This window comes from Dermacentor albipictus, chromosome 4 (genome assembly GCF_038994185.2).
Source record: "Dermacentor albipictus isolate Rhodes 1998 colony chromosome 4, USDA_Dalb.pri_finalv2, whole genome shotgun sequence".
NCBI classification, from domain to species: Eukaryota; Metazoa; Arthropoda; class Arachnida; order Ixodida; family Ixodidae; genus Dermacentor; species Dermacentor albipictus.
Genome location: NC_091824.1, coordinates 165,537,048 through 165,563,191, shown reverse-complemented (window position 1 = coordinate 165,563,191; position 26,144 = coordinate 165,537,048). Strand labels below are relative to the sequence as shown.

The following is a 26,144-nucleotide window of genomic DNA, read 5'->3' as shown; positions in this document are numbered from 1 at the left end:
CATAGGATACCGAAGGTGGTATGCTCGCTTACCACTGCAGAGCCACCATGCGCACACGCTGATGCGCTGTACGAAGGATCTTGACTTTCCAGTTTAGACGGGTGACTTTTACGAGCACACAGAGGTTGAGGAAATCCTTTAGGCACAGCATATGGACATACGTATGCCAGGAGCAAGCGTGCTGAATTCTCGCATTCTTAAGCCCTCCAAGTACACCTTCATTGTCTGAAGACACTACGCTGCTACACCTTTCGGAGCTTGTGGTGCCGCTTCGACTGAAATTGGCAACGCAACGCGATTAGACCAGTGCCATTCTCCAACTCTCTTGTCATCATTGTGCAGCGTGACGGTACACGTGCCTTGATTCGTATTCGTGACTCAGTGTATAGGGTGCAGACTGCATACGCGGTGGCCACGCGTAAACTTGACGCCACGAACTGCAGCAAGTCCTTGGCATGTAACGAATGCAGCTGTCCAGCTGACGCCCCACACCGCCGCGCTCTCGGCGTCACGCCACACTTAGTAATGGTCCGGGACATTGTTGGAGCCCCGGAGGTCAGCTGGTTCGTTATCGGCCGAAAGCCGTCCGCTATTATTTGTTTTTCATAGCAATTTCTTTTCTCTTTCTGTCCTTTGTTTTCTTTTTTCTTCTTTTTTTACGTCTTTATACATTTTTTCGACGCATTTCGACAGACTACAGTTATCAGTGGTCGTGACGATATTAAAGGAGATCCATTATTTGAGCAAACGCGCTTTGTGCAAAGAGACGCATCTGCTCACGCAAACAAATAAGAGGTATAAATTCAGCGACGTTTCAATGCACCAATGAGGCGTAAAAAAATATATCGATGTTTTGTAGAAAGGCGTCGTGCAGCCTGATAAATCATGAACTTCGTTACATCGATCAAAAGCACTTAGATTTGCTTCGGGGTCTATCTGTAAACGGAATGTGTGCTGCTTCTTTCGGCACAAAAGACCATAGAATCGCATTTCGTTGACCTGAAAATCGGTTGTATCAGAGCACTAAGGTCACAGTATGGTACTGTACACAGTATTGCGTAGTGTCGCGTGTATAGTGCACTATGTACTGGCTTCAGTGTCGGTAACGTAGCTATAGGAAAAAGAACTTACCCATTTTAGAGTCCTAGCGACTCATTTATTGACTCTTTTGTGACGTAAATAGTAAGGAAACTGCCTGTGTAGTGTTCATCAAGGAACTTTGGCTAAGTTTAAAGCTTCAGCATCATTTCATCCCGATGGAGGGATATCTACGCCTCCACTTGCCACTATACTTCTAAAAGATATTCTGAATAGATTATTAGTGAGCCATCTGAGTGGATGAAAGCTCAGATTCCTATCGATCGAACTCCGACCTCCTGCGGTGACTCGTAGTCACCGCAGGAGTTGATCTAAAGCTAGGGTTTTAAGAATAATAAGCAAGACATCTAGGAACAACTACAACATAAAATGAAGACAAAACGCAGGTCACATTCGTCATCACTAAGCGACTTTTCCTTAAAAATGAAGGGTTTGGGCCGGGACCTGGCGTCATTGTCGAAAAAAGGAAATGACGACACAAGCTTGCTTCCTTTACGTTTCTTTTCCTTTCTCTTCTGTTTTCTTCGTCTCTCTTGAGTTATCAGTATTCGTCTGTGCTTTGGTTTACTTCACGTAGAGTTTCTATATTGAAACGAGCCTGTGTTTGCACTTGAGGCTATGGTACCGTTGGTATACAAAACGTGTCCGCTTTGGCGTCGTGAGACTTAGTGTTCACTACTACACTCTTCTTTGAATGAGTGGCCATCGAAATTACACTGACTAGTAAAAGAAAGCAATCATAAAGCTTCAGCGACTCTTGTATCGTGTACTCATTTACTATGACATCTGCCGCCCGTCGCAGGTGACGCCGCCGTCATTCGAAAAAACAACTTCTTTGCGATGCACAGAACGTAACATCGACGTGTCGGTTAGTGTGTTCCGACAGAATCGCGGCACGAAACGCTAGAGATGTCTCTCCGAGCCGATGGTTTCGGAGTGCTCGCATCCCGGCAGCCCGACGAGCGGAGAGTGGGCGTGCGCCGCCTGTCCGGCGCGCGCGAGTGCATCGCCGGCGACCGCGTCTTGCCATCGCCGCAGCCGCACTTGACCCGCAAGGCACACGCGCGCGCTCACGTTCGCCGCACACCTGACAGCTAGAGCGGGCGGGGGGTTACTTTCACGGCCGCCGGAGCCGGTCGCCAGAGAGGTGGGAGGGGAGAGGTCTGACATTGGGCCGGAGGTCGGCGGCGAGACCGCGTGGCCGAGCCTGCACCGTGACGGCCTCTAGCCGCTCCCCGCGGGCCTCTCACGACGGCGGCACAACGAGCCGCCCCGCGGTCACGGTGCGAGCGAGCGGCGGCGCCGGACTTTCATTCCGACGCCGGCCTTCGCTGTGCGCTGCGTGCCGGTGGATATGTGTGCAGGCAAGTTGCGGCGTCCCCCGCGTGTATGGCGCGCACGTGGCTTCCCGATGCCGCGTGGGGTCGCCGATTTGTAATAAAGGACTGCTACGCCGCGGCTCGAGGCAAGGTTGGGCTCGAATTAACGAGAAGTTTGGGTTGCGTACGTCACCGCTCACCCCTTTGGTTACTCGCCGAGCGCACGAGCTGTAAACGTGGTGGAGTCGGTTTGTCAGACGAGGAACGTGCGCTTGCCAAATGTTTTAATTCTAAAGCAACGAACACAACGATCACCGAAGAACGATGCAGGTGGTGGATGTGTCGCCGTAGCAGTTCCTCATTGTGCGGCAGTTTAGCAATATTGTTTGGCGTCGCACCGCTCGTACCGATAAACGCATGCCTACGCTTGCTAACGGTGGCGATGAATGCAGAGAGACGCAAAAATAGCGCCTCTGAGGAAACGCTTTAAAAAGACACGCACCCGCTCTGCGATGTCGGTATATATATATATATATATATTATAGCGCTGGATTACTGGGATTCACCGTTACAGGAGCCGTTCCCGGAGGCGGTTATATATAGTCTCGCTTCCGCGATTTGAAACCCATGGAGAGGTACAACCTAAAACGTCCAAAAGCCAAGCTTACAGTTTGCAATGCGAACCATGTTACATAACGTTTGAAACATGACATTTAAATTCGACGTTGCACATGGGAAATGCTGAATTGTGTGCTCCTGGTATAGCTTGCACGTCGCGTCTGTCCCATTCACAGCGTATCTGTGCTTTCAAGTGCTTCGCTATGCTTTGTACGGCGGCAGCGGAGGTTTCCTCGTTTGAATGGGGGAAGCCCCTGTAGCTATATCGAAAAATTCCATTCAAGTTCGAGCTAAAAATAAGAGAAAAATACTCGGCGATAGTTTCAGGAGTATCGTGCTTCATTTGAGAAACGCGGAAGGACACATGAACAACGCCGACGGCTCACAAAGCAAGATATAATAATAACCTGTTTTGCAGCCATGTGACCAAAAATAAGCTTTTCTCCGGAAAGCCATGTCGTCGTGGGCCCGGAATGCTGGATGATTCAGTGTACGCATGCTCCATCGTGCCGTTAGCCTGATTTGAGCGAAAAGCGGGCCCGCATGCTGACGTCACCCCATTGTCTATAGTTACAATCCGTGCCTGATGGGAATTCGGAGAGGCGAGAGAAATCAAGCTACTTCGGATGATCGCAAACGAACGTGCCTTTCATGAGAAAAATAAATTCCAGCATTCACTTTTCTTCTCGCTATAGAGGATGAACGACAGCTTATCAAGCAAATTCGAGCGAACCTTTATACATCGATAGCTGTTATGGGCTCACGTCCCTGGTCGTTTCGAAGTCCGCCGAGGCCGTCGCTGGAATCTCAAAATTCTGTGCGAGAAAAATTACTAAAAATTATCCCCTGTACTGCGAGGATTCGAACTGGCGACCAACATGTTGGCAGTGCACGATTTGCTACAGTGCGCAATGGATAACACTGATACAGCTTGAGAGCTCGATCGCGCCAGCAGCTGCCAAGGTTGGCTAGCTACCTCTCAAAATCTGTGTACTGAACAGAACTGGCGTCCGTGCCTTATTCGTGTTCTAGCACGTCACCTTCCCAGTTGCGGAGGTTGTCCTTCATTAATTTTTTTCTACATTTAATGACCACGACTGAGCGTGTCTGCTTTGTCTTCATTAGTCTTCCTCTTCTAGCGCTCGATCTCTTCACGTGTTTACTGGGGGGCGCTAACATCGTCTGGTTTTCTTCAAGGATAGCGTAAAGCCTCGTGGTGTCGTCCTCTCGTCTCGTGTCCCTTCTACGTTTTGCGCTGTTAACAGCAGGGTGGAAAACTATTAATGAAGCAGCATAAATATAAATTTCAGGAAAAGTCGAAAGGATCCAGCAGTATGGGAAATAAAAAATTTGTTTTAGTAGAGACCAGTGGCTAAGTCCGGATGGGTAAGAGGCGGAAGAAAAGCCCAGCCCTGCCACTTCGCCTCTTCTTTTACTTCTCGAAAGGAAATTGCTCGCTCGCGCAGGCGAATGTTCACTCCAATAAACACCGCACGAAATAGTCCAAGGCTTACTGCGCAATGTAGTATTTCGCCAGCTATCATGTCACCGCGTAGCGTTAGTGGGCGAAACCAACCTTTCTTTTTTTTTTTTTTACCCGTAAAGTTTGTGAGCGTCTAGGAACAACGAAGCGGCAACTTGATGAAGACAAGACTCCTCGAAACATTGGCTCCAGCCGGAGACACGCCTTGTTCTAGCACTCACTTCGTCTTCGTCTTCCTCTGAACCCCTGGGTGGCGGTAGCTAAAGTCCTGCATTTTTCACGAGTTTCCAAAAACCAACAACACAGCACTAAGGCAAAAGTTTTTTACCAGGTGTGCAACTGCCTCACGATATGTGATTTGAAGTTGTTTCGCGCCACAAATCCGTAGTGAGATTGCTTTGCCTGTGTTTTCACCGTTCGCGGTTATCTATATATATAGCGGGTCTCCCACGTAACTTGAGCCAAAGTTTAGAAATATGCAAATGTCACTTAGCTGGACAGAATCAAAGTAATGTTGTTTGCCGTCGATTGGAGGTGCTCAAATATTATAATCAGATGAAAAATGTCAATGAGAAAATTGTAGAGCAACATGAAAAACTCCCGATACAGCTTTCTGTACCTCAATGCGCACTACATAAAAGTATTTTTCCAAGCATGAAAGGTGCCTGCGAATACACGCAAAGTGGCTCGAGCGGCTAGTCGCGCGGCTATTTTTCGTGTATTGGCCGGCGTCTTTTATGCTCGGAAAAACACTTTTATGTAGCACGTATTGAGCAGCAGAAAGCTGTACCGCGAATTTTTCGTGTGGCTCTACAATTTTCTCATTGGCACTTTTCATCTAATCATATAATATTTGAGAAGTTGATTAAATAATTAATTAAGACTAATTATGTAAATAGGCGGTATGTAAAAATTCATATCTGTATCTCCAAGCGACGGCAAACAACATTACCCTGGTTCTGTCCAGCTACATGACATTTGCATACATATAAAGTTTGGCTCAAGTTACTTGGGACAGCTTACTGGCACATTTTTTCCCCTACCACCTGTTGCATGTACAGCCCCGTGATACGCAGTGGAATTGCAGGCTGCACATAAAACGTCTCGCTCTTGAAGTTCGCAACTTGCAGCCTGCAGCTCGCAGTTTTATTATTTTTTTGCACAGTTTGGTTATGGTGCCTGCTCGTGCCGCTATTAGCTGTTGTGAGATATTCATTCGCAGTATAGATGCGAGCATCATCTGGGAAACGACAGTATACTTAACGGCGTATAAACTGAAAATGTAGAGTTCTCTCATACGTTGTCTAGACAGGGGTTCCGTTCCATCACGTGAATACTCAGTGCGAAAAGCCGAGGCAGATCCGGTCAGTTTTCTCCTGGTGCTTCGTTTTCCCGTTGCTATTCTCATCCTCGTAAATATTCCGTCCACTGCAGCGCACAATTTTTCACAGGCGTGTCTCACAACAGAGAAGCAGGTACAAATAATGCTAGTCTTCAAGTAAAAAGTATGATCTGGTGACACAGAAAACGAAATAAAAAAGAAACAAGAGAAGCTAATGTAGCATGCGAGTGAAAGAAAACGCCCGTTGCCGTGCTAAGTTTAGCGCAAAGGCTTGGGGTCTCGAGACCCATTCGTCATGGCCTAAGACACCGACGGCGTACAATCCGATTTTCACTCACCGAGAACATGCTGCTGAACTGGCTCTTCTGTGCTAACAAACATTCCCCGTGGCTTGTTTCTGTCTATTTAGTTTCCTGCAAGCGCCGATCTCACTGTCCCCCCCCCCCCTTTTTTTCCCCTTGAGTTAAACAATAACTTTGGGTACAGTCAAGCGCAAGAAAGAAAGTGTTATTCGATAAACGCACAGACTTGAATTTCCTCCCCTTCTATCTATCTCTTTCTTTCTTTTTTTTTGCGCAGGTCACAGCAGAGCTTGGTTTTAAGCCTCAGTGGCTGGCGTATTGTGCCTCTCATCCTACACGTTATGCACTCGCCGACGGCTCTTTCATGACGGTGTTGTAACCCGATGGATCCTCTCGCCTCTTCGCCATACACTGTGTGGACGGCTGCATGCCTTCACTGTAGAGTAAGAATTCAACAATTAATAATGCGAACATTAAGTTGTCTGCCCATGTTTACTATAATCAGTGCTTCCAGTCTGTTCCAACTATTCAAAACACCAGGTACGTCTACGGAGCTTGTCAATGAGCGGCTTAAAAGCTATAGTGCAGTGCATACAGATAATAGGAGGCGTTACCTCAAGCTGTCGACCGTCCTGAAAAGAAAACCGGAAGCAACAGCGAGAAGCAAGTGCAAGAATAGCTGCTACCTATCGTAGATTAAGCTGAGTTTGAAACCTCCGTCCTCCGTTGTCAGTGGAACACGATATGGCACCCGCTAAACACTCAAGCCTTACTTTTTGTTCCGTGATGTCGACTATACAGGGTGTCTCAGCTAACTTTAGCCACAGTTTAAAGATATGCGAAAGCCACGTACTGGACAGAACCAAGATAATGCTTGCCGTCGCTTACAAATACTCAGATTATTTTTTTTTCATTCCTCCTACTTAGATCATTAATCTTAATTAATTAATCAACTTCTCAACTATTATAATCAGATGAAAAGTGCCCATGAAAAAATTGTAGAGCAGCATGAAAAACTCCCGATACAGCTTTCTGTTGCTCAACATGTGCTACATAAAAGTGTTTTTTCCGAGCGTTAAAGAAGCGCCAAAATGCATGCAACATTGCCGCGCGACTGCCGCTCGATGCACTCTGCCTGTATTTGCGGGCTTCTTTCACGCTCGGAAAAACACTTTTATGTAGCACGTATTGAGCAACAGAAAGATGTATCGGGAGTTTTTCATGCTGCTCTACAATTTTCTCATTGGCACTTTTCATGTGATTATAATAGTTGAGAAGTTGATTAATTCATCAAGAATAATGATCTAATTAGGAGGAAATAAAATTATCTGAGTATCTCCAAGTGACGGCAAACAACATTACCTTGGTTCTGTCCAGCTACGTTGCATTCGCATATCTTTAAACTCTGGCTAAAGTTAGCTGGGACGCCTTGTGTATCATAATATATATTTGAGATCGCCTAGAGCTGCAAAAAGCTTCCCCGTGGGTGCGTTGTAAGCGCCGTCACATACTGTTTCCATCGTTCACGAAAGGGAACGCATGAGCGCGTGGCAAATAGCCTCGTCGGACACGTGCTTCGCGGCACCGCGGGAAGACACGCAAACAAAAGGAGAGAAGGACAGCCTTCGCCCTTCTGCTTCCACACCCGGTCCCTAGCTTCTCTTTATTTCTTTTTCTTTAAATTCTAATCTTTATTGTGGCACGCCCGCGAACGATAACAACTTCACTTGAATTTGAAATGGACACACTGTACCTATCGCAGCTTCGCAAGAAATCGGAGTAAACGGGGATCATAACTAGCATGACTGCCACGTTGGATTCTTCTGTTATTCGCTGGCGTGCAGTCTCAACAGAGAATGCAGAGCGGCGTGTATATTAATGCGATAAGTGGCGCATCGCATCGCGTTCGTGTAAACAGGGTTAATGCACTACGAATGCGAATCGCATTGTTGCGCCATGGTCTTGTTTGAGACGCGGTGCATGTCAACGCTGGCATTGTGCGTGTTGAGGCAGGGAAACATTTGCCACCGTGTGCTCTCCTCCACTCACTGGCAGAATGCATAACGCGGGAAAGGGGTTGCGGATTTCTTCTGAATGAGGGCGGACACACCACGTGTAATCGTTGTCGCATAGCGATTACCGTGATGCGCTAAAGAATCCGGCACGCTACATCTACACTCGTGCAAACGCGGCTAGGGAAACCTGCAAAGAGTTGCAAGCAGTGGAGGCAACGGCACCGCTCTCTCCGTTTGTTTTCGAATCTGGCCGTGGCTCCGCGCAACACGTGGAATTAATAGGACGTGTTGCTGGGCTAGTTCGTTCGTATTTGCAGATATAACAAGCGCACACTTTGAACGTGACAAATGAGGTAGACACAAGACAAGCGCTAGCATTTTTTAAACTTTTGTTTCTTGCTGCGCAAGCGTATACATAAGTGTCACTGATCCATGCCTTTTCATTAAGTCTGATGCAAAACGCTTCCATTAATTCCCGCGCTAACGTGTCTTTGCACACTCTAATCGAGAATTCGGATAAAATAGGAAGCAATGGCTCTGAGGAACAAGACCGACAAAGTGCCGGTAAATGCGATGTGGTTTATTCTTGATAGACAGCTCATGTTATCATGCTCAATCATTGATGCAGAGGCCTGTCTGTTCAATATAGATTCATCCACATATAAGCGGAATGTCGTAGACTTCTTTCGCTTGTCTTAGGTCTACATACTTTCTTGTCCCGTTTAAGGCGGGCGCTTCTTTTGTTAAACCTGCGACGTCTGGACGATGGGCTATATACATGTGACGTACTCACGCGTTCCCTATCATAATGCTGACGTGTACACACAACAACCCACGAGTTCCAACAGATGAAAAAGAGCACTAAAAATGTGTCATAAGAACTTACACATATGTCCTCTAGATACGCGTCCACAGGAGTCTTGAATGGCAGTTTCCAACATGAACACAGAGGCTTGTGACACACCAGCACGCAATCCGCCGGAGAACACAGCCCTGATGTAGTCGAAACAATCGCCGTTCCACGAACAGTGCCACCGAACAGTACATGTGGCACGTTGCCTTCCTCCTGCCGCCAAGTTCGCACAGCCCGACCACAAGCTCGGCGCGGTCTAGCACATACTTCAAAACGTATCAAGAAGCGCCTGACACACTGCATGCTGCTTTGCTTTAGTTTGCTTTTCGGTGTCGTCACTTTTTTACGTCATTCCGGTGAGTCGGAAAATCCTGTGACGCAACTAATCCCTTGGAACAGTGTGCACGTTGCGCTCCATAGTCGTGCTAACGGCAGTGCGCTGCTGTGGCGCTAGTGTAGCAAGCATCTTTTCCAACCGTAGCGGATTTCTTTCGTGTGTGTTTGATGACGTTGTGTGGCAGTGAATTGAAGAGTGTTTTAACGGCAAGACGCCTGAGGAGCGAATTCAATGCTGTCGCGCGTTTGTTTGTTTGTGTGCGTGTATGTTGTAGCTTTTATGTATTTGGATTCGTGCACATGTAAATTTTCGTTACCTGTCGGCGCCGTGAAACAAACAAAATATGAAAATTTGTCATTGCTACTAAATTATTGCAGCTCACCAGCGCCTTTTATGTTTAAATCAACTGGCAACTGAAATGAAACTGATGCAGTCCAAACGTATCGGTATAACAGCGATGTAGCACAACAGCAGCCGAGAAGAATGTGATGCCTTTGCAAATGTTATGACATTTCTTTCCTGCTGTGCCGGTTGCTTTTGCAATCCAGAGTAACCGAGGCCTTGGGTTGGCTGAGTTGCCAAAAAATTTTCGCTCTAGCGCGAATTAAGCAGCAGAATTGAATGTACCCCGCTGCTTTTCTATAGGAGACCTTAACCGCCCACTGGGTACTCTGGCAGAAGCGGGAATGACATTTCTGATTTCAGGCAATTCTCCGCCTCTCTTCTTCTGGAGTGCCTGTTAAACGTATATGCGCATTTTTCGTATTGCCATGAGTTTTACGCAATGGTGATAGCGTTTTAGTGCTCGCTTCCTCTGAATTTTCACTTATTTATGCTTACTTGAAGCCGGTTACTTTCGAGCCACTTGCGTATTCGACCTGCTTTAAAAAATGCCACAGCAAGGCACGAGCACCGACTTAACCAAACGCGGCCCTTTGCCACATTGCCAAATGGATACTTGATTCATATGTGCCATACGAGGGAGTAAGGGGACGTCGTAAAATAAAGCTCCATTCCGTAAAACTCTCGCCGCGATGCTCTGGGCAAATCACGTTCAGACGCGCAGCTTTTCGTTTCCTCGCGAAGTCGTGCGACGAAGATGGCGGGAACTGCGTTATCTTCGCCGCTCGCTCACCGCCGACTGTGTGGGAAAGAGGAGCGTTGCTGGACTATCGGCGTGGCTCGAACGAGCCACGTGTAGTACCTCTTCCTCGGCCGATAACGCCCGACTGTTGCAGCTGCTGGCTGTCTTATCGGCGATCGTAAAAGCGACCAGAGAGATGAGCCGTGTGTGCGCGCACACACGCTCGTTTCCACTCGGACGCCTTTGATGCGGGGGCGCCCTGTCCTGTTGGTGTGTCCATGTGCAGACCTTCAAAGAGTGGCAGGAGAAAGCGGGGGCAGTGCGGGCATGCTTCTCCGAAAGCCCGCACCCAAAAATCACTGTGCGATAGCATCCTGCGCCGCACTTAAGGACCTCGGGCAACGCGCTTTCGGGGAAAAAATCTGCATGCGCTTCGATATCGTGTTTGGTCCAGTTTTCAACCGTCCTTAAACGCCGAGAGATTCAACAACTGACACTTAGCTTGAATGACTTTGGGCAGATGCGTCAACTCGCTGTGGTAGTGAGCGGTCTTGCAGTATGTGGGACGCAATCAAGCTGCGGTACGTGTTCGGCGAAGTATCGCTTGAACGCATTGTAATCCCCCTATTGTTCGTGTGGCCGGGCGCAGAAGCATCGAACTCGTTCAGTCCATTACTGGACTTTGTAACCGAGGTGTTCTACAACCGCGACGTATAGTGAAGTTTTCTCCTAATTTTCCTACCGCCGCCGCCGGTCATAGCAACCGAATCACCGCCGACGTGTACCACCGCGGGCTCCTTAGCTGGCTTTTACACGGCTTGTTTATTTGTATCCGTTCGCTTGTTTTGTCGCCTTCGACAAGGTCGCGGGAACCTTGGTGCCATATGCCACAAATGCTGCGGGTGCGCATCGTGTGCTCGCGAACAGCGCCCAGAGGAGGCTGCGGGCGAAGCGTCCTCGCTGCTGACAGCAGCTGTCCCGGCGAAAGCCGCACGGGCGCGTGGGAGACGCACGCATGTGCGCGGGCGCTCAGGACGCGCGGCGGTGGCGGCGCTTGTCAGCGACGCGCTGCGTCGTCGGAGGCGTCTTGAGCACCGGGGGCCAGAGGAATCGAGGGGTGCGCCTTGACGCCTTTTTCCTCGGAACTGGCGTTGCTTGGCTGACCTGACCCGTTCATCTGCAGCTCACCAAACGATAAGCTCCTACGCCTCGATGAAGTTCGCGAAGCTAGCCCTAACGGCTTAAGTACGGCCTGAAAGCATGGAGGAAACGCATAAACTAGGAGAGAGCCATTCCCTCCGCTTTTTTCCTTCGGGAAAGTCGGCCGCACACGTGACCTCCGAGTGTCAGCGTATTGGCTGAAAGAGCTTGGCTGCCGGTAGTTTAGTCGATGAGCACCCGTTCCGCTGCTCTGCCTCTTGTTGCTCTTCCTGCAGATCGCGGACGGACCGGGAGCACTAAATCCTACCGAGCGCTCTGACGTGACGATCCCATGTTGGGCCAGCTCGTTTTGCATCAATCGTGTTGCGCTGTGCTGCTTCCTAATCTTCTGTTTACTTCATGCCTGAATGTGACGTAAGGGGCTTCATACTGGTTCAACGTTTTTGGCTAGCTTCCGCTGCTGGATATTGATAAAAAGAGAAGTATTTCGGCTAGCTAGTGGCACTCCCAAGAGGGCAGCCCCGATGACGTCAATAAATTCAAATAAAGTCCGGTCTTTGTACCAGTATACAAGCTGTCCCAGCTAATTTAGCCAGAGTTTACATATATGCGAATGCCACGTAGCTGGACAGAACCAAAGTAATGTTGTTTGCCCTTGCTTGGAGATACTCAAATTATTTTTTTCCTTCCACCTAATTAGATAATTAGTCACAATTAATTGATCAACTCCTCAAATATAATTAGATTAAAAGGGTCAATGAAGAAATTGTAGAGCTACATGAAAAGCTCCCGATACTGTTTTCTCTTACTCAATACGTGCTACATAAAACTATTTCTGAGCGTGAAATAAGCCCGCGAATACACGCAAGGTGCCTCTAACGGCCAGTCGCGGGGCAATTTCGCGTGCATTTGCCGTCTTCTTTCACGCTCGGAAAAACACCTTTATCTACCACGTATTGAGCAACAGAAAGCTGTGTTGGGAATTATGTCGCTCTACAATTTTCTCATTGACACTTTTCATATAATTATAATATCTGAGCTTATTAATTAATTAGAACTAATTATCTAATTAGGCGGAATGGAAAACAAAATATTTTAAGCATCTCCAAGCGACGGCAAACATTACCTTGGTTCTGTCCAGCTACGTGGCACTTGCATACTTATAAACTCTGGCTGAAGTTAGCTGGGTCACCCTGCATACGCGTTTATTCGACCTCGGGCAGCAGTATATGGACAATTTGCATGCTGAAATGAATGACCAGACATTCTAATCCAATTCTTTCCCCATTCCCGCCCATTATTTCTTGCGCTAGTTTCATAACATGCAAGTAAGGAGTAAACGCCAGAATTGCTTTGTCTAGGACAACGATGCTGCCTCCCGATCACGTGAGTGACGATCAGTAGGAGAAATCACTTTTTTATTCTTGAGAATTACATGGAAGGTAAAAAGAGACAGGGAGATATTCTACATGCAAAGTGAGAAAAATCTGGAAGACGCAAGGCTCAATAAAACCGAACTTTTCCAACCCACGTTTTCACTCGCAATCTCGGATATGCGAGGTCGTGGAAGGTGAAGGTTAGTGGATGTTTAGAGCGTTTTTGTTTTTCCACTCAAACGCTAGCGGAATCGCAGCTGGTGCTGAAGGTTGCGACAGCGATATTTCGCAGTCGGGCCAGCAACTGTTTCGTACTTTTCCACGCGGCTTACGCAGTAATTTACCGAAGAACCCGATGCTATTCGTTCGTGTTCTTTTGCAGGTGTACCGCGCCTGCACCCGCAGGGTCTGTAACACGAACGCCAACCGGCCACGTTCGTGCCGCGCGAGGCCGGCGCAGTTCCATACAAGGCGATGAGCTTGCACAATGGCGCACACTGATACTTGCGCGGCGAGCTTACGTCACCACTTCATCGCGTCAGAGATGGTCCGAGCGCGGACGTGTTTCGGTACCGCGGCTTCTGAAGCCGACATTTCGTTGACTGTCAGCAACGTTTTGTGGCAATTTCAGGCGCGAGGCAAACATGCATCACTCGCCCTCGCTTTGGCGTTTCTCTTTCTTTCTTTTTCTTTCTTTTTTTGCTTCTCTATCCCCCGAGATCCACAGCTGAATGCAGTGACGTATCCATGCGGTTCACGGAGGAGAATGAGCTCGTGCATACACGCGCCGCCCACCGCAACATAATGCCTCAGTAATTCTGTGCAGAGTCGGGATGCTAGACCTGGCGTCATCATGTCAGGAGCCCCGACTCACAAAGCGATTATCGCTGTATAACTCTTAAGTGACTGAACAGCAAATTAGCTATCGCGTGTTCAGCTATCGCAATTGGCAAACGAGTGGGCTCCCGTCAATCGCGACCCAAGTTCACGTGCTTAAACTAGGCCTTGCGAATGCGGCCGCCCGATTGGCTGACGGGGCGTACAGTTTCCACACCGCTGCATGCGGTTTCGGTGCGACAGGGGCGCGGTACACACTCGCAAGCGGCCGCTCACTCGCAGCCGTCACCCAAACAACCCGGCTGTGTTTTGTCTAGGAGCTTCGCCTCGGCCGCTCGCAGGGCAGGGCTCGGTGGGTATCCACGATGCGCGCTCCCAAGGCCTTCTCGGCCCACGCCGCCATTGGCGTCTTTGGCTTTTCTTTCTTTCTTTCCTGTGGCATTGCAGCAGTGGTTTAGATTTCGTTCATAGTGCAAGGGTTATATTATTGCGCCCTCCCTTTCTGTCAGCGCATGATTGGGTGATTTCAAGAGGCTTGAGTTAATAAACAATTTGTTTCCGTTTTCTGTCGTACCTTCTTCAGTTTTCATCCGAGTACAAGGTGGGCGCGTAGAAAGAGCGCATATATATATATATATATATATATATATATATATCGCAGCGGTTTCGCGTCCTCAATTATGCTGATTCTGTTACAGATAGGTTGCCGTTGAGAGATTCAAGTCGGAGATACCTTGTCCACCCCATTTCCTTCTGTTCCAAAGCAAAAAATAAAACGATTAAGTGGGAATCGAGACGAAGCTGCCTCACCAGGCGTCCAGTCAACACCCGGCTTTATTGCACGCCAGTACACAAGCGTGAACATTTTAACGGGATCTGAGGACGCAGATAGTATTACGAGTTAGGAAATAAGAGTACTAGTAGTCGCTACACCATAAATGATTTGGCATTAGGTGCAAGGGAAGCGCTGTGTTCTTTGTATATATTTTAGTAAATGCAAAGTACGACCGCCCGGGAAGCAAAAAAAAAGATAGTCTTATATACAATAGTGCTGCACAAGTACTGTAGCCATGCTTTACTAATTTATGCAGCCTGCAATTAGTTAGATTGACTGACGGGATTTAACGTCCTAAAGTAGCAGAGGTGATCTGAGAGATGCCATAATAGACAGCCTGATTCGGAGCATGTGCGGCTGTTTAACGGACGGCGCCAAACCTCGGCACACAGCGTTATCGCATGTGCCTGCATCGGAAAGTGGCGGCTGCAGCAGGCGATCGAACCCACCACCATCCATAGTATCAAAAAAAAAAAAAAGGCGATGCCCATTGAGCCACCACCGGGGTTATTGCAGCTTGTGAACTTCTATGTTCAGCTTCGGTAGCACTTATGTGATGAATTTGTTGGTTTCTTACTAATCACCTAATCTCTGCTTTGTCTTGCTTTTGACAACGATTATATCGATAATTCCCAAACTTTGATTCGTTAATAACGACGTCTGCCCATATAGAAACCCAAGGGTATCTCATTTCTCTGCTCGCTCGTTGCTCAACGTTGCACGCATGGCACATACAACATATCGGACCGTGTTGAATGAATAGAGGTTGCAGCCGACTAGATTGCGTAAGTTCCCGCAAGTCGTGAGAACGGAGGCAATTTGGAGGTCCACGCAGCGTTAACTAACCGCTGCTTATACATCGCGCGCGGTCGCCATCAGGAGCCTGAGTTCAGCCGTGACGTTTGCCCAGCCGTCGTTCCACGATGAGTGAACGCAAAGAAAGGGTCAGCGCACCAGAGACAAAATAAAGGAGGGATATAATTGAACAAGACGAGGTGGTCGCTGTTTAGTCTGCGCGCAACGAATAGCAGCGGGACAGCTGTCGCGTTCGTCGTTACCGGGAATCGCCGCCTCCGAAGGGGCGACAGCCGCCCGTCGACAACGGCCGCAAACAAACGACGTCGCCTTCCAACACACGGCGTCCCACGGCGACGATCTGCCGATGCGGCACCCGCTGTTTAAACAGTGCGGCCGCGGCTGGAGGGACGCCGGCGGGAGCGTTCGCGGTGCGTCCCGGAACAGCGGGGAAGTCATCGGCCATCCGAGATGTGATTGAAGAGCGCCATGCACGGCTGACAGAGGCACCGAACGCAAAAGGCGCTACCCTGTGCTGCTCCTCTCCAGATGCGTCCTTTGTTCGTTTCCCCTTCGGGCCACGAACTCGTTTTCGTAAGTGCAAACACGAGGTGCGCAGCCACTAATTGTCGTAGGCTCAGCTGGCCGTTTACAACCTCCGATTACAGTTGCCAGCTACAGGGTCTATATAAGGTGATAGCCAGGCGGTTGGCCAAAGTGAATCATTAACAACTGAATACATGCTACGTTGATATGAAAGATGACCGGATTGCCGATTGCGTTTGTTGCTTTCTTTGAACGTTACCAGCTTCTATCCGCCTGTTTTTTTTGTATTTGTTTTTGTCTTTTTCATTTCATTCTTGGGAGAGCAACAACTGGGAGTCAACCTGGGGATATGTAGAACACCGTGGCTTGTTTCAGAAAGATATTAAGCGCGATGCGTCAACCTCCCCTCCGCTGTTGATGGCGTAATAAACTGGTTGAGCCAATAACTTTATTACATTTGATGAACCAACGGTGACTAGGTACCAGTTCTTAGTGCGTCCGTAATCTTCATCTCCTACGTGACCAATATTCTTGCATTATACGTGGTGTGTGATCGGTAAGGTGCTTACAATCCGTTGAGCTGATAGACGGAGACGTAAGAGTACATCGATGCTATATGTATTCCAGCTGCGCGTCCAGAGTTTGCAGATTGTTAGCAGCGGGTAGCTGTTACCTAGACCGCCACGTGGTGTACACCTGGCTCGCGCCGTTGCTTTCACGGTGCTTGGGCACGTTTATGTACTCTCAGAGTGCCGGGGTGGTGGATTTCGCATGGGCCACATGTGCGGCTTCCGTATACCGAAGAAGCTGCAACAGGTGGTCGGCATTTGCCGAGGCAAAGTAGCACTTCTTTCGCGCACGGAGCAGTTCCACCGTGCGCCTAACATCGGGGCGTAAAAGATGGTCGCTCAGAAGTATTGCGAGATGGACGTGATTTCTATAGTTGCGTGTGAATCGCTGCAACAATGTCGCATCGACATCGAATGTTCTCGAGCGGACGCCTTGTTGCTTCGCTAGGGAGCCAGCCGCAGCGACGTGGTATATAGAGCGATACCGCAGATTCTCAATTATCGTGGGCTTCGCGCTACGCAACATGTAATAAAAACGGCGTCGAGTCGAAGCAGTCGATGCGACGGGTAGCTTAATTCTGCCGCAACCGAGTACGCGGGGCAGTGGCAGATGTTCACCTAAAACATTCACCGCCATCGAGGCGACCCCCGGTGTCGTAGCCAAGAAAACCGCCGTTGCGCTCTGCGTGCAGGCAATGCGAAAGGTGAAAGCCGCGCCGATATTTGTTTTGCTTTTTGAAAAATGTCATTGATTTTGTATGCAAAGATCGTTGGCCGTTTTCACCAATATCGACACCAGTTGCGCATTCGCGGTGGAGTGACTAATTGTGAATCTACAGCGTTCAGAACCCGAAATTTGGAAGCATGCTGGGTCTTGCATAGCGCTGAAGGCCACAGGTGTTCGACGGCACTCTATTTTCGCTGTGTACATCGTGGCGCGGTATTTCTATACTTACAGGCGGTGACGTTGTAGACACTCGACTGCAAGGTTGAACGACTCGTGATGCCCGTGTTTCTAGCTTAGATATGGCCGCCGCACGTGGATAACAACAAAAAGGGCACGAACCCGCACGGTTTTTTATTAATTTTTTGCAATAAACTGATTCACAGCCTGCTTCAACTGGAGAAGTCATTTGTGGAGAAACTTGAGGAGCGCAAGCACTGAAAACCACGCTGTGCTTTGTGAGCAGAACCCACAAGCGTCTAAAGAAACAAACAAATGAATAAACAAAATTAAAGAAGAAACGCAGATTATATAAAATTCCGGTCCAACGGGCACAGTATTGCCACCGGCGAAAGGCGTCATGTATGAGGTATGTATATCTGCTGCTATAGGCTCGTCTGTCACGCTTCCTACTCGACACGCTGCGCCCTCTCGCGGCACCGCCGCGAACTCCGTGCGTGGCGCGTGTCTGAACATCTTCAGTTTTTCCTCATTTGTCATTGAAGAGCGACACATACCCAGTGTCCCAAGTTGGCGTGAAAGAAAAACGGGTATAGGTACAGGCACACATAACGGAAAATTCGGGAAGCATTCTAAGAATGCTAATCGCAGTAGTGAAATAATGAATGAATATACGTTCGCTTTAAGGGTCTGCCATGGCAGAACAATTCCTTTGCTCTGTCATACATGTCAAAGTTCTTGTAGACACACCAACACACTGCCGTAAGTTTCTGGGAAGGTACACTGGACAGCGAATGGTAAAACGGGTGAGAAGTTTTGTGGACCTTCCACGTTCCAACTTATCTGGCTATAGCGCCGAAGAACGGAAAGTTGATGTCGATATGACGAGAAAAGAGTGCAAATAAAGAAAGAAATATAACGTGCACAACAAAAAGAATCAGCGCGCTAACTCGCGCGCGCGTGACTTGCTGAATTGCTCCCGCTGGTGTCTTAATTGAACGCATACTACAAACGCTGCGCTACAAGGGTTAACCGACGCCACTTCGACGACGCAGCGGTGTCATTCACGTAATAAACGTAAATAAAAAGAAATCCCGCGAAAGCTGAAGCTCTCTATGTGAGAAGTCTGATATATATATATATATATATATATATATATATATATATATATATATATATATATATATATATATATATATATATACTCGCGCACGTCCTTTCGTCGTAATTTTGGAGTTAGCGTTTACGTGTGTGTGCTAGTAATGACGAGTCGCTGTGCATTCTTCTCGGAGGAGGTTCGTAGGAGCACATTCGACGAGCGAGCAGTTCGTGTCGCCCAATGCGTGCAAGCGTCTCCTCCACTCCGTCTTCGCGGCGTGGCGCTCTCCTCTCCCATTTCGAAGTGGAACATTAGACACGGAGCTTGGAAATAGCGCCCCTCTTCTTTCTGGCGAGGCACAGAGCTGGTGACGACGCCCGCTGCGAAGGACGCGCCGCGCTCTTGAACTTCTTGGCTTTGTTTCTTGTGCACCACCTGGACGCCCTCATTTGCCCTCTCTCTCTTTGCATGATGACAGCCAGTGGAAGGTATCGCGCGGTGGGGGGGGTCTGAGTGTCGGGCGAGTGATGCAACTGAAGGCGAGACACTCAGCAGGCTGTGACGGCGGCGAATCCCCTGAGGAGTGCGTGATCATTCTAACGGGAAACAAGAAGGGACTCCTTCTTGTTTCCTTCTTCTTTCCTGTACGCGGTTCGAAACACTTCCGAATACGTGGAATTCTGTAGTGTGAAACCTAATATTGAGCATGTGTTGTACTACGATACCTTCGGGGAACAATCTAGTTACTCGATCTTCTCGTTCGTATAGTTTAGCCTTATAGGCTGTAAGAACTGCGGGTATTGTTAAGGCGTCCGTTAACGAATAACAATCATTCAGTAGCCTTCTCTATAGCGCGACCGTGCAGAGCTCAGTTATTATCGGTACAAATTTGAGCGGTCCTTCGACTTTGCGGATGGTTCTTTACGTGTGATTCAATAGTAGAGAGGGCCGATTAAAAGTTCTGCGTCAAGATGGGTGATGATTGCAATGGGATGGGCGAAGTCGTTCCTTTGTAGGGGAACGAACATCGAGTGTCATAAGCCTTTATCAGTCCGCCCTGTAGCATCTGTAGTGTCACGAACGAACAGCGCTCTGTACGAATAGCACTAGTGCATGCAATAGCAGGGCCCGGAATGCATTTCTGGTCGAATAGAGGTTGATTTGCCATACTCCAATAGAATACGCTTTGAGTAATTGAGTTTACCCTAATAGGGTCGCTTGCGGATGAGCGTTGTTAAAACAGCATGTCATTTGTCGGCATGGCGGTCAGGTCAAATGCAACGGCGTGACACATACGCGCGCGCGTTTGAGTATACGTGTCTTTGAATCGAAGGAAGACTATTTTTTTTTGTTCGCAACTGTAGCAGACTTGGTAATGTGACCTTCCAGTGGGTGAACCTCCTCGTCCGTTGGAGAGCGCGCCCCTTGTGGCTGCACTGTGTACCGCGCACCGTAGTTGTCAAACGAACTGTTTTCCGAAGAGCTGATCTAAAATTGTGCAGCTGTGCATGGTGCTAGTTAGAGACGTCGTAGCCCCTTGAACACGTAATGCGACTACTTGAAGATAAGAGAAAAAAAAAGCACCGCTGACTTTTCGTCGTGTGGGTGGACGCAAATAAAAAGCGCACGCTGTGCTCCGGGATAATGCGCGCAGGCCGCCGTTGACACCCGCGCGAGCTCTCGCCCGCAGCCGGGAGTAAATTTGGCCGCGGCTTCGAGGCCACGGCGCTTACGCGCTCGGCTGTTTTAACAGCGAGTCCCCCTCTTCTGCATGAGTAAGCAGTCCACTTAACGACCCGGCTTGGAAGGTACACGTGTGCCAACGAAGACGAGTACTAGTACTAGTTAGGTATGGTATGTCCCTGCCTGATGCGGCCCCGTGAGATCTCCCGATAAGGAGCACGGCCTGAACATCAAGGTCTCTCCTCGTTGCGCCCTGCGGCGCTTCATTAACAAGTCTCGCGTCGGCAAAATCACCGACGGGCTTTAAACCACATCATCGCTATCCTCGCTAGTAAGATTGAGGCGTGCTGCTCTTCCAGCTCGTTTGTCTTCCCTTCTACAGAGTACGAAAGTGTAATTTACTTGATCTTTTTTTTATTGTGAATGCATTTCTGTCCCGTCACTTATTTCGCTCCACGTGGTGCTCACGCTACAACCACAACGAACTGCGTTTCGCACGTTGCACGCTCTGCCGACTGCATGGAACGAAACCTAGCCCACGTGACAATGTTCGGAACAATGCGGAGCAAAATAGACGCGTCGAAAATGCAGCACCTTGGGTAAAACGCACTCAACGTCTTTTGGAACTTCTATATCCAGAGCGGACACTTTTGACACGTCCAGGGCGCGTGCATACAGCAAGCAGTAAGCGCGAAGGAGCAGCCTTTGCCTCGGAGGTCGCGAACAGTCGATTTCATCGGTGCGCAAGGGACAGCCCAGCTGTTCTCCTTGAGAAGATAGAAAGCCAGGGGCGAGCGTGTGAGTGAGAAAATAAAAAGCTCTAACAACAAAGCAAAACGTTGAGTCAGACCCTTCTTGGTCGTCGTCGTGTGCTGCCTTTCGTGCGCTCATGTGCGCCTCTCCCTGTCCCCCCCCCCCCTCCCCCTTATTCTTCGCGAGGCTCGAGTCGACTCCGGTTGCGACTGTTTTTAGAAAGCGGCTTTCGCGACTCCATCTAAACAACGGGGATGAAGGCATCGGGTGCACAGTTCTTACCACTCACACAGAGGCGCGCATCGTACACGACGCAACTTCAAATAAGGTATCCAGTGTACGTGGGTCCGTTCCCATGTCGCACAGGGATGGTTGGTTTATGTGTGGAAATTTAGCCAAGTGTGTTTCTGACTCGAGCATGTGGAGTAATATAGCTCCCCGCATTAACACCCATTTATACTCATCGCACGTATTTATTATCATCCTATCAATTGCTTACCGCCCTGAGCATACTTCGTCACTAGGTTATAAGCCGGGGAACTTTTTCAAAAAATGATATGTTTGAATATTGAACACTTCTGAACCCTATTTAACCTGCGATATTGAGCACTGCCCGTCTCGACTAACTTAATGCGAACACCAACCTCCGTCCACTTAATTTATTAATGATCTGAGCTCCTGAGCTTGTTGTTGTTTATGCTGAGTGGGAATAAAAACATGCCAACTATCGTCATTGCTTATGCAGGGTGCTTTCTTTCTGATTGTTTTAAGCATCATGCTTTGTTGATGATCTCAAGTTAGCATAACTTGCCCTTTGTATCGGATTAGAGATTAACGGAGTGGAAGCTCAGCCTACCATCGCCTTGTTCCGCCCCACTGGTGCCTCGGCCATGGTGCATTCATGTGATTCCACACCATGGTGCCAACTTATTATTCTCTGTCTCGTTTTGTCAAAATCGCCTCTCTCTATATCTCCGGCGTCCGGAGTGGGGAATGATACTCATCATTAGAGCTGTAAAAATAACAAGCATTGCAGCGGGATGAATGAATGAGACCGTTCAAATGGTGGCGGTCTCTCGATGCGTTCACCAAAGCAGCCTGATGTGCACAACTGGATGTTGTATACTGTTTAGTGTCGATGGCATTACGTCGTTATCTTAGTGCTTGCATTGCAGCGGGATGAATGAATGAGACCGTTCAAATGGTGGCGGTCTCTCGATGCGTTCACCAAAGCAGCCTGATGTGCACAACTGGATGTTGTATACTGTTTAGTGTCGATGGCATTACGTCGTTATCTTAGTGCTTCGCGAACTATAGCGCCTGCCTTTTCACAGTGACGAAGAGTTGTTATACGACTGGGCAAATGCTAAACACATCTGCAAGCACCTGACATGTGCTTGGTAGTCAGCTTTCCAGCGAAATGTTAAAGCATGCTACAAGGCGCAATATTCTATAAATAGAGCAGTTAGCTTACAATATGATGCAGATTTCGGTCCAGAGAAGTGAATTCAAGCTGTTCTTTTGTATCTTTTTCAGGATCTGGAAGATGGATTTAGAATTCTACGCTGACTTCAGCGCCGTGGGTCACTACTCAGCCCAGACTTGTCTCAAAAGCATGTCGGCGAGAAAGAACAAAGTGCCTAAAGTGAGTATTCAATTGCGTTTAGTTCCCTCAATGAGCTGGAAGTTTAGTATTGTCCACTTATTGTGAACATAATGTGCATATACATTAACAATGTATTACCCCTGGCAGTCGTAGCCATAATCGGGTACGTGTGTGTAACTATAACTATATATATATATATAAAGAGTGTTTTTTTTTAGCTGTACCAACTTTTTGAAAACTTCCTGTCGTAGATCGCACAATTCTAACCCTTAATCAAGAATTACTCGATGAGGTAGCCCTTACTGCTATGAGAAACGAAATGCGTAATTGAATAACGAAATTAGGGTAAATAAGTGTTCAATTAATTATGTTAGCGGTCCGCATTTAACATACGAATTGTAGCTAGTAAGTTCACAAGTCTTAACGACTTAGAAAAGATTATAAGGACTGCACCAGTTTTGATATATTAATTTTAGAATTGTCCGACGAAATGCATTGGTGTTCCAGTTACTTTTGTGCTTCACTGCATAAACATCGTAAAACAGGCCAGTGCATTTCGTCGGACACTTTGAAAATTAACATCTAGAAACTGGTGCAGTCCTGAGAATTCGTTCCAAGGGGATAGACCTTGCGAACTCGCCGTTTATAATTCGTAGATAGAAATATGCGCCGTAACATAATTAAAACGTTATCAGCGCAACTCTGCTAATTATTCAATTAGGCATTTTAATTTCTCGTGGCAGTAGTGGCCGGCTCACCGATTAATGTAGATCAAGGGTTAGACTTGTGTTATGTGCCACAGGCAATTTTTTAAAAATTTGGTACAGCTAAAAAAAAAAAAGGTGCCCTATAGTTTCTGCTAAGCAGTGCAGTTATTTTTTTTTCTATAATTGCGAGCCGTCGTGTGCTGAAACTTAGTCACGTATACGTTTTCATCTAACTCTGATCTAGACACCGTATATTAAACGAAAGAGAGTGATCGACCGTGAAGTCCATAACCACAAAATTTAGCTTTATTAAGATAACGTCTTTGTGTGCCAATTCGCCGTTTACAGTAAGTGGCTCAGCAATAAACACCATCTGTACTAGCAGAAAGAGTAGCTTTCTAGGCCATATATATGTGGCCCACTGCGCCTATACGTTTCATAAGCGCTGCATGGTCTGCTACCGCCACCGCAGTCGAAACTGCGTTGCTGCCTCCAACAGACAGCTCTCCGCAGAGCTATCGATTACCACACAATCGAAACGTCGCGAAGAATTAATCTACCAGCACAGCTCTTGCTTTCTTCTCACATGGGTTGCAATTAGGAATCCTTCTAAATAGACACCTACACCGAGTTGGCCACACAGAAAGATTATACGGGAACCACACTTGCGCTCCGAGCTTCGCGTCATAGAAACGCAAGGTCAGCGAAACATGCTGTGCGTGAGTCAGCCCAGGGGCACCGAATAACCGTCTTTCGCGCGGTCCAACGCTTCCAGCAGCAGGTCGCTAGCAAGCCGCCGAGCTATTACGGCCATCACAACAATTTAGCCGCCGGGCTATGGCTGTCTAACGGACACTGTTCGGTCCTCCGCAAGCTTTTTTGGCATCGTCGTCTCGTGTGCTGCGTTCGAGTACAACGCGGCCCGGGCAGAAGTGTTGGATTCGCTCCAGTGGCTAATGAGGCGTAATCTTGACTTATTTATAGGCTCGGCCGCGTGGTTTTCGTAGCCTTCGTTTCCTTGTGCAGTGACGATCACGCGCCCCTCCGTGGCATTCCGGATGCTGCGCGTGCGGGCTGCTCCCTCGCTTCTGCGCCACCGCGCGGGTCCACCTCTTAATTGTTAGCGCATCGTTCGCGCTTGGTTGTCCGTCGTGGGCCTGCGGACAGTGCGCAGAGGAACAGCGAGGTCAAAGACCGAAGGCCACGCAGAGGCTCGATCGCTTTCGAACGAGCAGAGAGGCCGTGTATCGCAGCAGCTCGCTCTGCATGCCTTTCTTTTTGTTTTTCATTCTTCCTCTATGCGGCCTCCGTATGTGCACAAACATACACGGGTGTGCGGAAAAGTACTAGACCGCCTTCAACGCCTATAGCTCGTGTTCTCCGTTTTCGAGGTCGCAAGCATCAGCGCTTGCATACGTATACCACTTGATTAACGGCGAAAGGGGCGAGTGCGAGCGCAGGCATGTTCGAGCCTTGAGAAGGCAGTGGACGTGTTCGCGGACACTAAGGACGGTAATACCGTCACTTGTAATCATCAGCGCAGTGGCCTTTTGTTTCCCGTCGGAGAGCCTTTCCCTTGGACTAAAAAAAAAGCAAGATAACAGGCTTCGGCACGCGTGTGCGTCTCAAGAAGAAACAGTCGACTATATATGATCTGCGCTCTCGTGGTTTCCTCAGAGGCTGCGGCGACTGTCAAGAAAAAAGCCATGTGCATATGGAAAACCGTTATTAGGCGCCAAGAACATTAGTTTGTTCGTCTGTTTTTTGTTTTTCTCTCTTTTCCTGCATTGTAGTCTTCCGGAAGGCGTGAACTATCAGATAGACCATGTGCCACAAAGTCTCCGATACATATCCTTCGCCCTCGATGACAAAGCAAGACGAAGTAAACAAAGGTACTGCGTCATTAGTCGGTGTACTATAGAAAAAGTAACTTGGTAGCTGTTAGTCTCGACAAGATTGCACTTCCCTGTCTATACGCTACGAGGTTGCCAACGCCAGAATGTGTCCAGTCGAGCTACTGCGCTAAAGGAAACGTGCCGTGCGTGTCGAGAAGCACAGTGGATACGGAGACGGGAAGGAAGCGTAATTAATGCGTCTATTGATTTGTTAATGAGCACAGAAGCTGGTGAGGGATGCGCTGTTGATGACGATGATGACCACAGGAAGGAGCGGTGCCTTGTTCGGGCATGCAAGATGAAGCCCACGACGGCAGTTATGCACTTCGTCTCGGCGAGAAAGCGGGGATGACGGCGATACCCTGACGATGTAATGAAAAGCACATCATGCTGCGCTTACGCGGCAGAAGCTCATTTCCTAACTCTAATTTGACACAGCGCGTACAACGAGGACACGAGGAAAGTAAACAAAATATGGCGCTGCATTCGTGTTTCCTGTTATCGTGCCCTCATTTCCCGCGTTACGCCACGGTGTAGACGACTTTCAGCTCACTATATCGCTATGTTCCCTGGTTTCGACCAAATCCCAAGCTTTTTTGTAAATAGCGCGCAGTAAGCTTCCCGTTGTGTAAGGGTACTATAGGTGCGTATTGTGTCGCGTACGCAACCAGTTCGTGTCACCTGAAACGTAATTCGCGAGAACCGCAAAAATTAAATCCTCGCGAAAATCATGGTCGGTGACAGGTGTTTTGTTGCAATAAATGCCCCCTTAGTTGACGCGTGTAGCCGGCACCACGTCGCGTGGACTCGCCGCAAGAACGACAGCTGGGCTAGCTTTGTTCTCGGACCACGCAGGATATGCGTCTTGTGTGAGGAGCGGGCAGAAAACTCGTTGAAATATTATTGTTCCTTTGTGAGTGTAGATGT

The 26,144-nt window shown here is 48.3% G+C and overlaps 1 protein-coding gene and 1 long non-coding RNA gene across 6 annotated transcripts in view; one reads left to right on the top strand and one right to left on the bottom strand.

The window, feature by feature from the left end:
• Positions 1 to 9,420, bottom strand: part of LOC135899950 (uncharacterized) — a 273,078-nt gene extending 263,658 nt beyond the window's left edge. Inside the window, exon 1 of one of the 3 annotated variants that reach the window (XR_010563751.2) lies at positions 9,064 to 9,420. This is a non-coding gene — a long non-coding RNA (uncharacterized lncRNA). The remainder of the gene's footprint in view (positions 1 to 9,063) is intronic. The other 2 variants (XR_010563752.2, XR_010563749.2) reach the window with 2 other exon arrangements.
• The window catches only part of pnt (ETS transcription factor pointed), a 196,753-nt gene that overhangs the window by 4,977 nt on the left and 165,632 nt on the right, over positions 1 to 26,144 (top strand). For 2 of the 3 annotated variants that reach the window (XM_065429324.2, XM_065429326.2), the window contains exon 2: positions 22,546 to 22,654. In XM_065429324.2, the coding sequence (XP_065285396.1) occupies positions 22,556 to 22,654 (99 nt within the window). In that variant the 5' untranslated portion in view covers positions 22,546 to 22,555. Of the gene's footprint in view, positions 1 to 6,439; positions 6,606 to 22,545; positions 22,655 to 26,144 lie in introns of all 3 variants that reach the window. The other variant, XM_065429325.2, reaches the window with a different exon arrangement.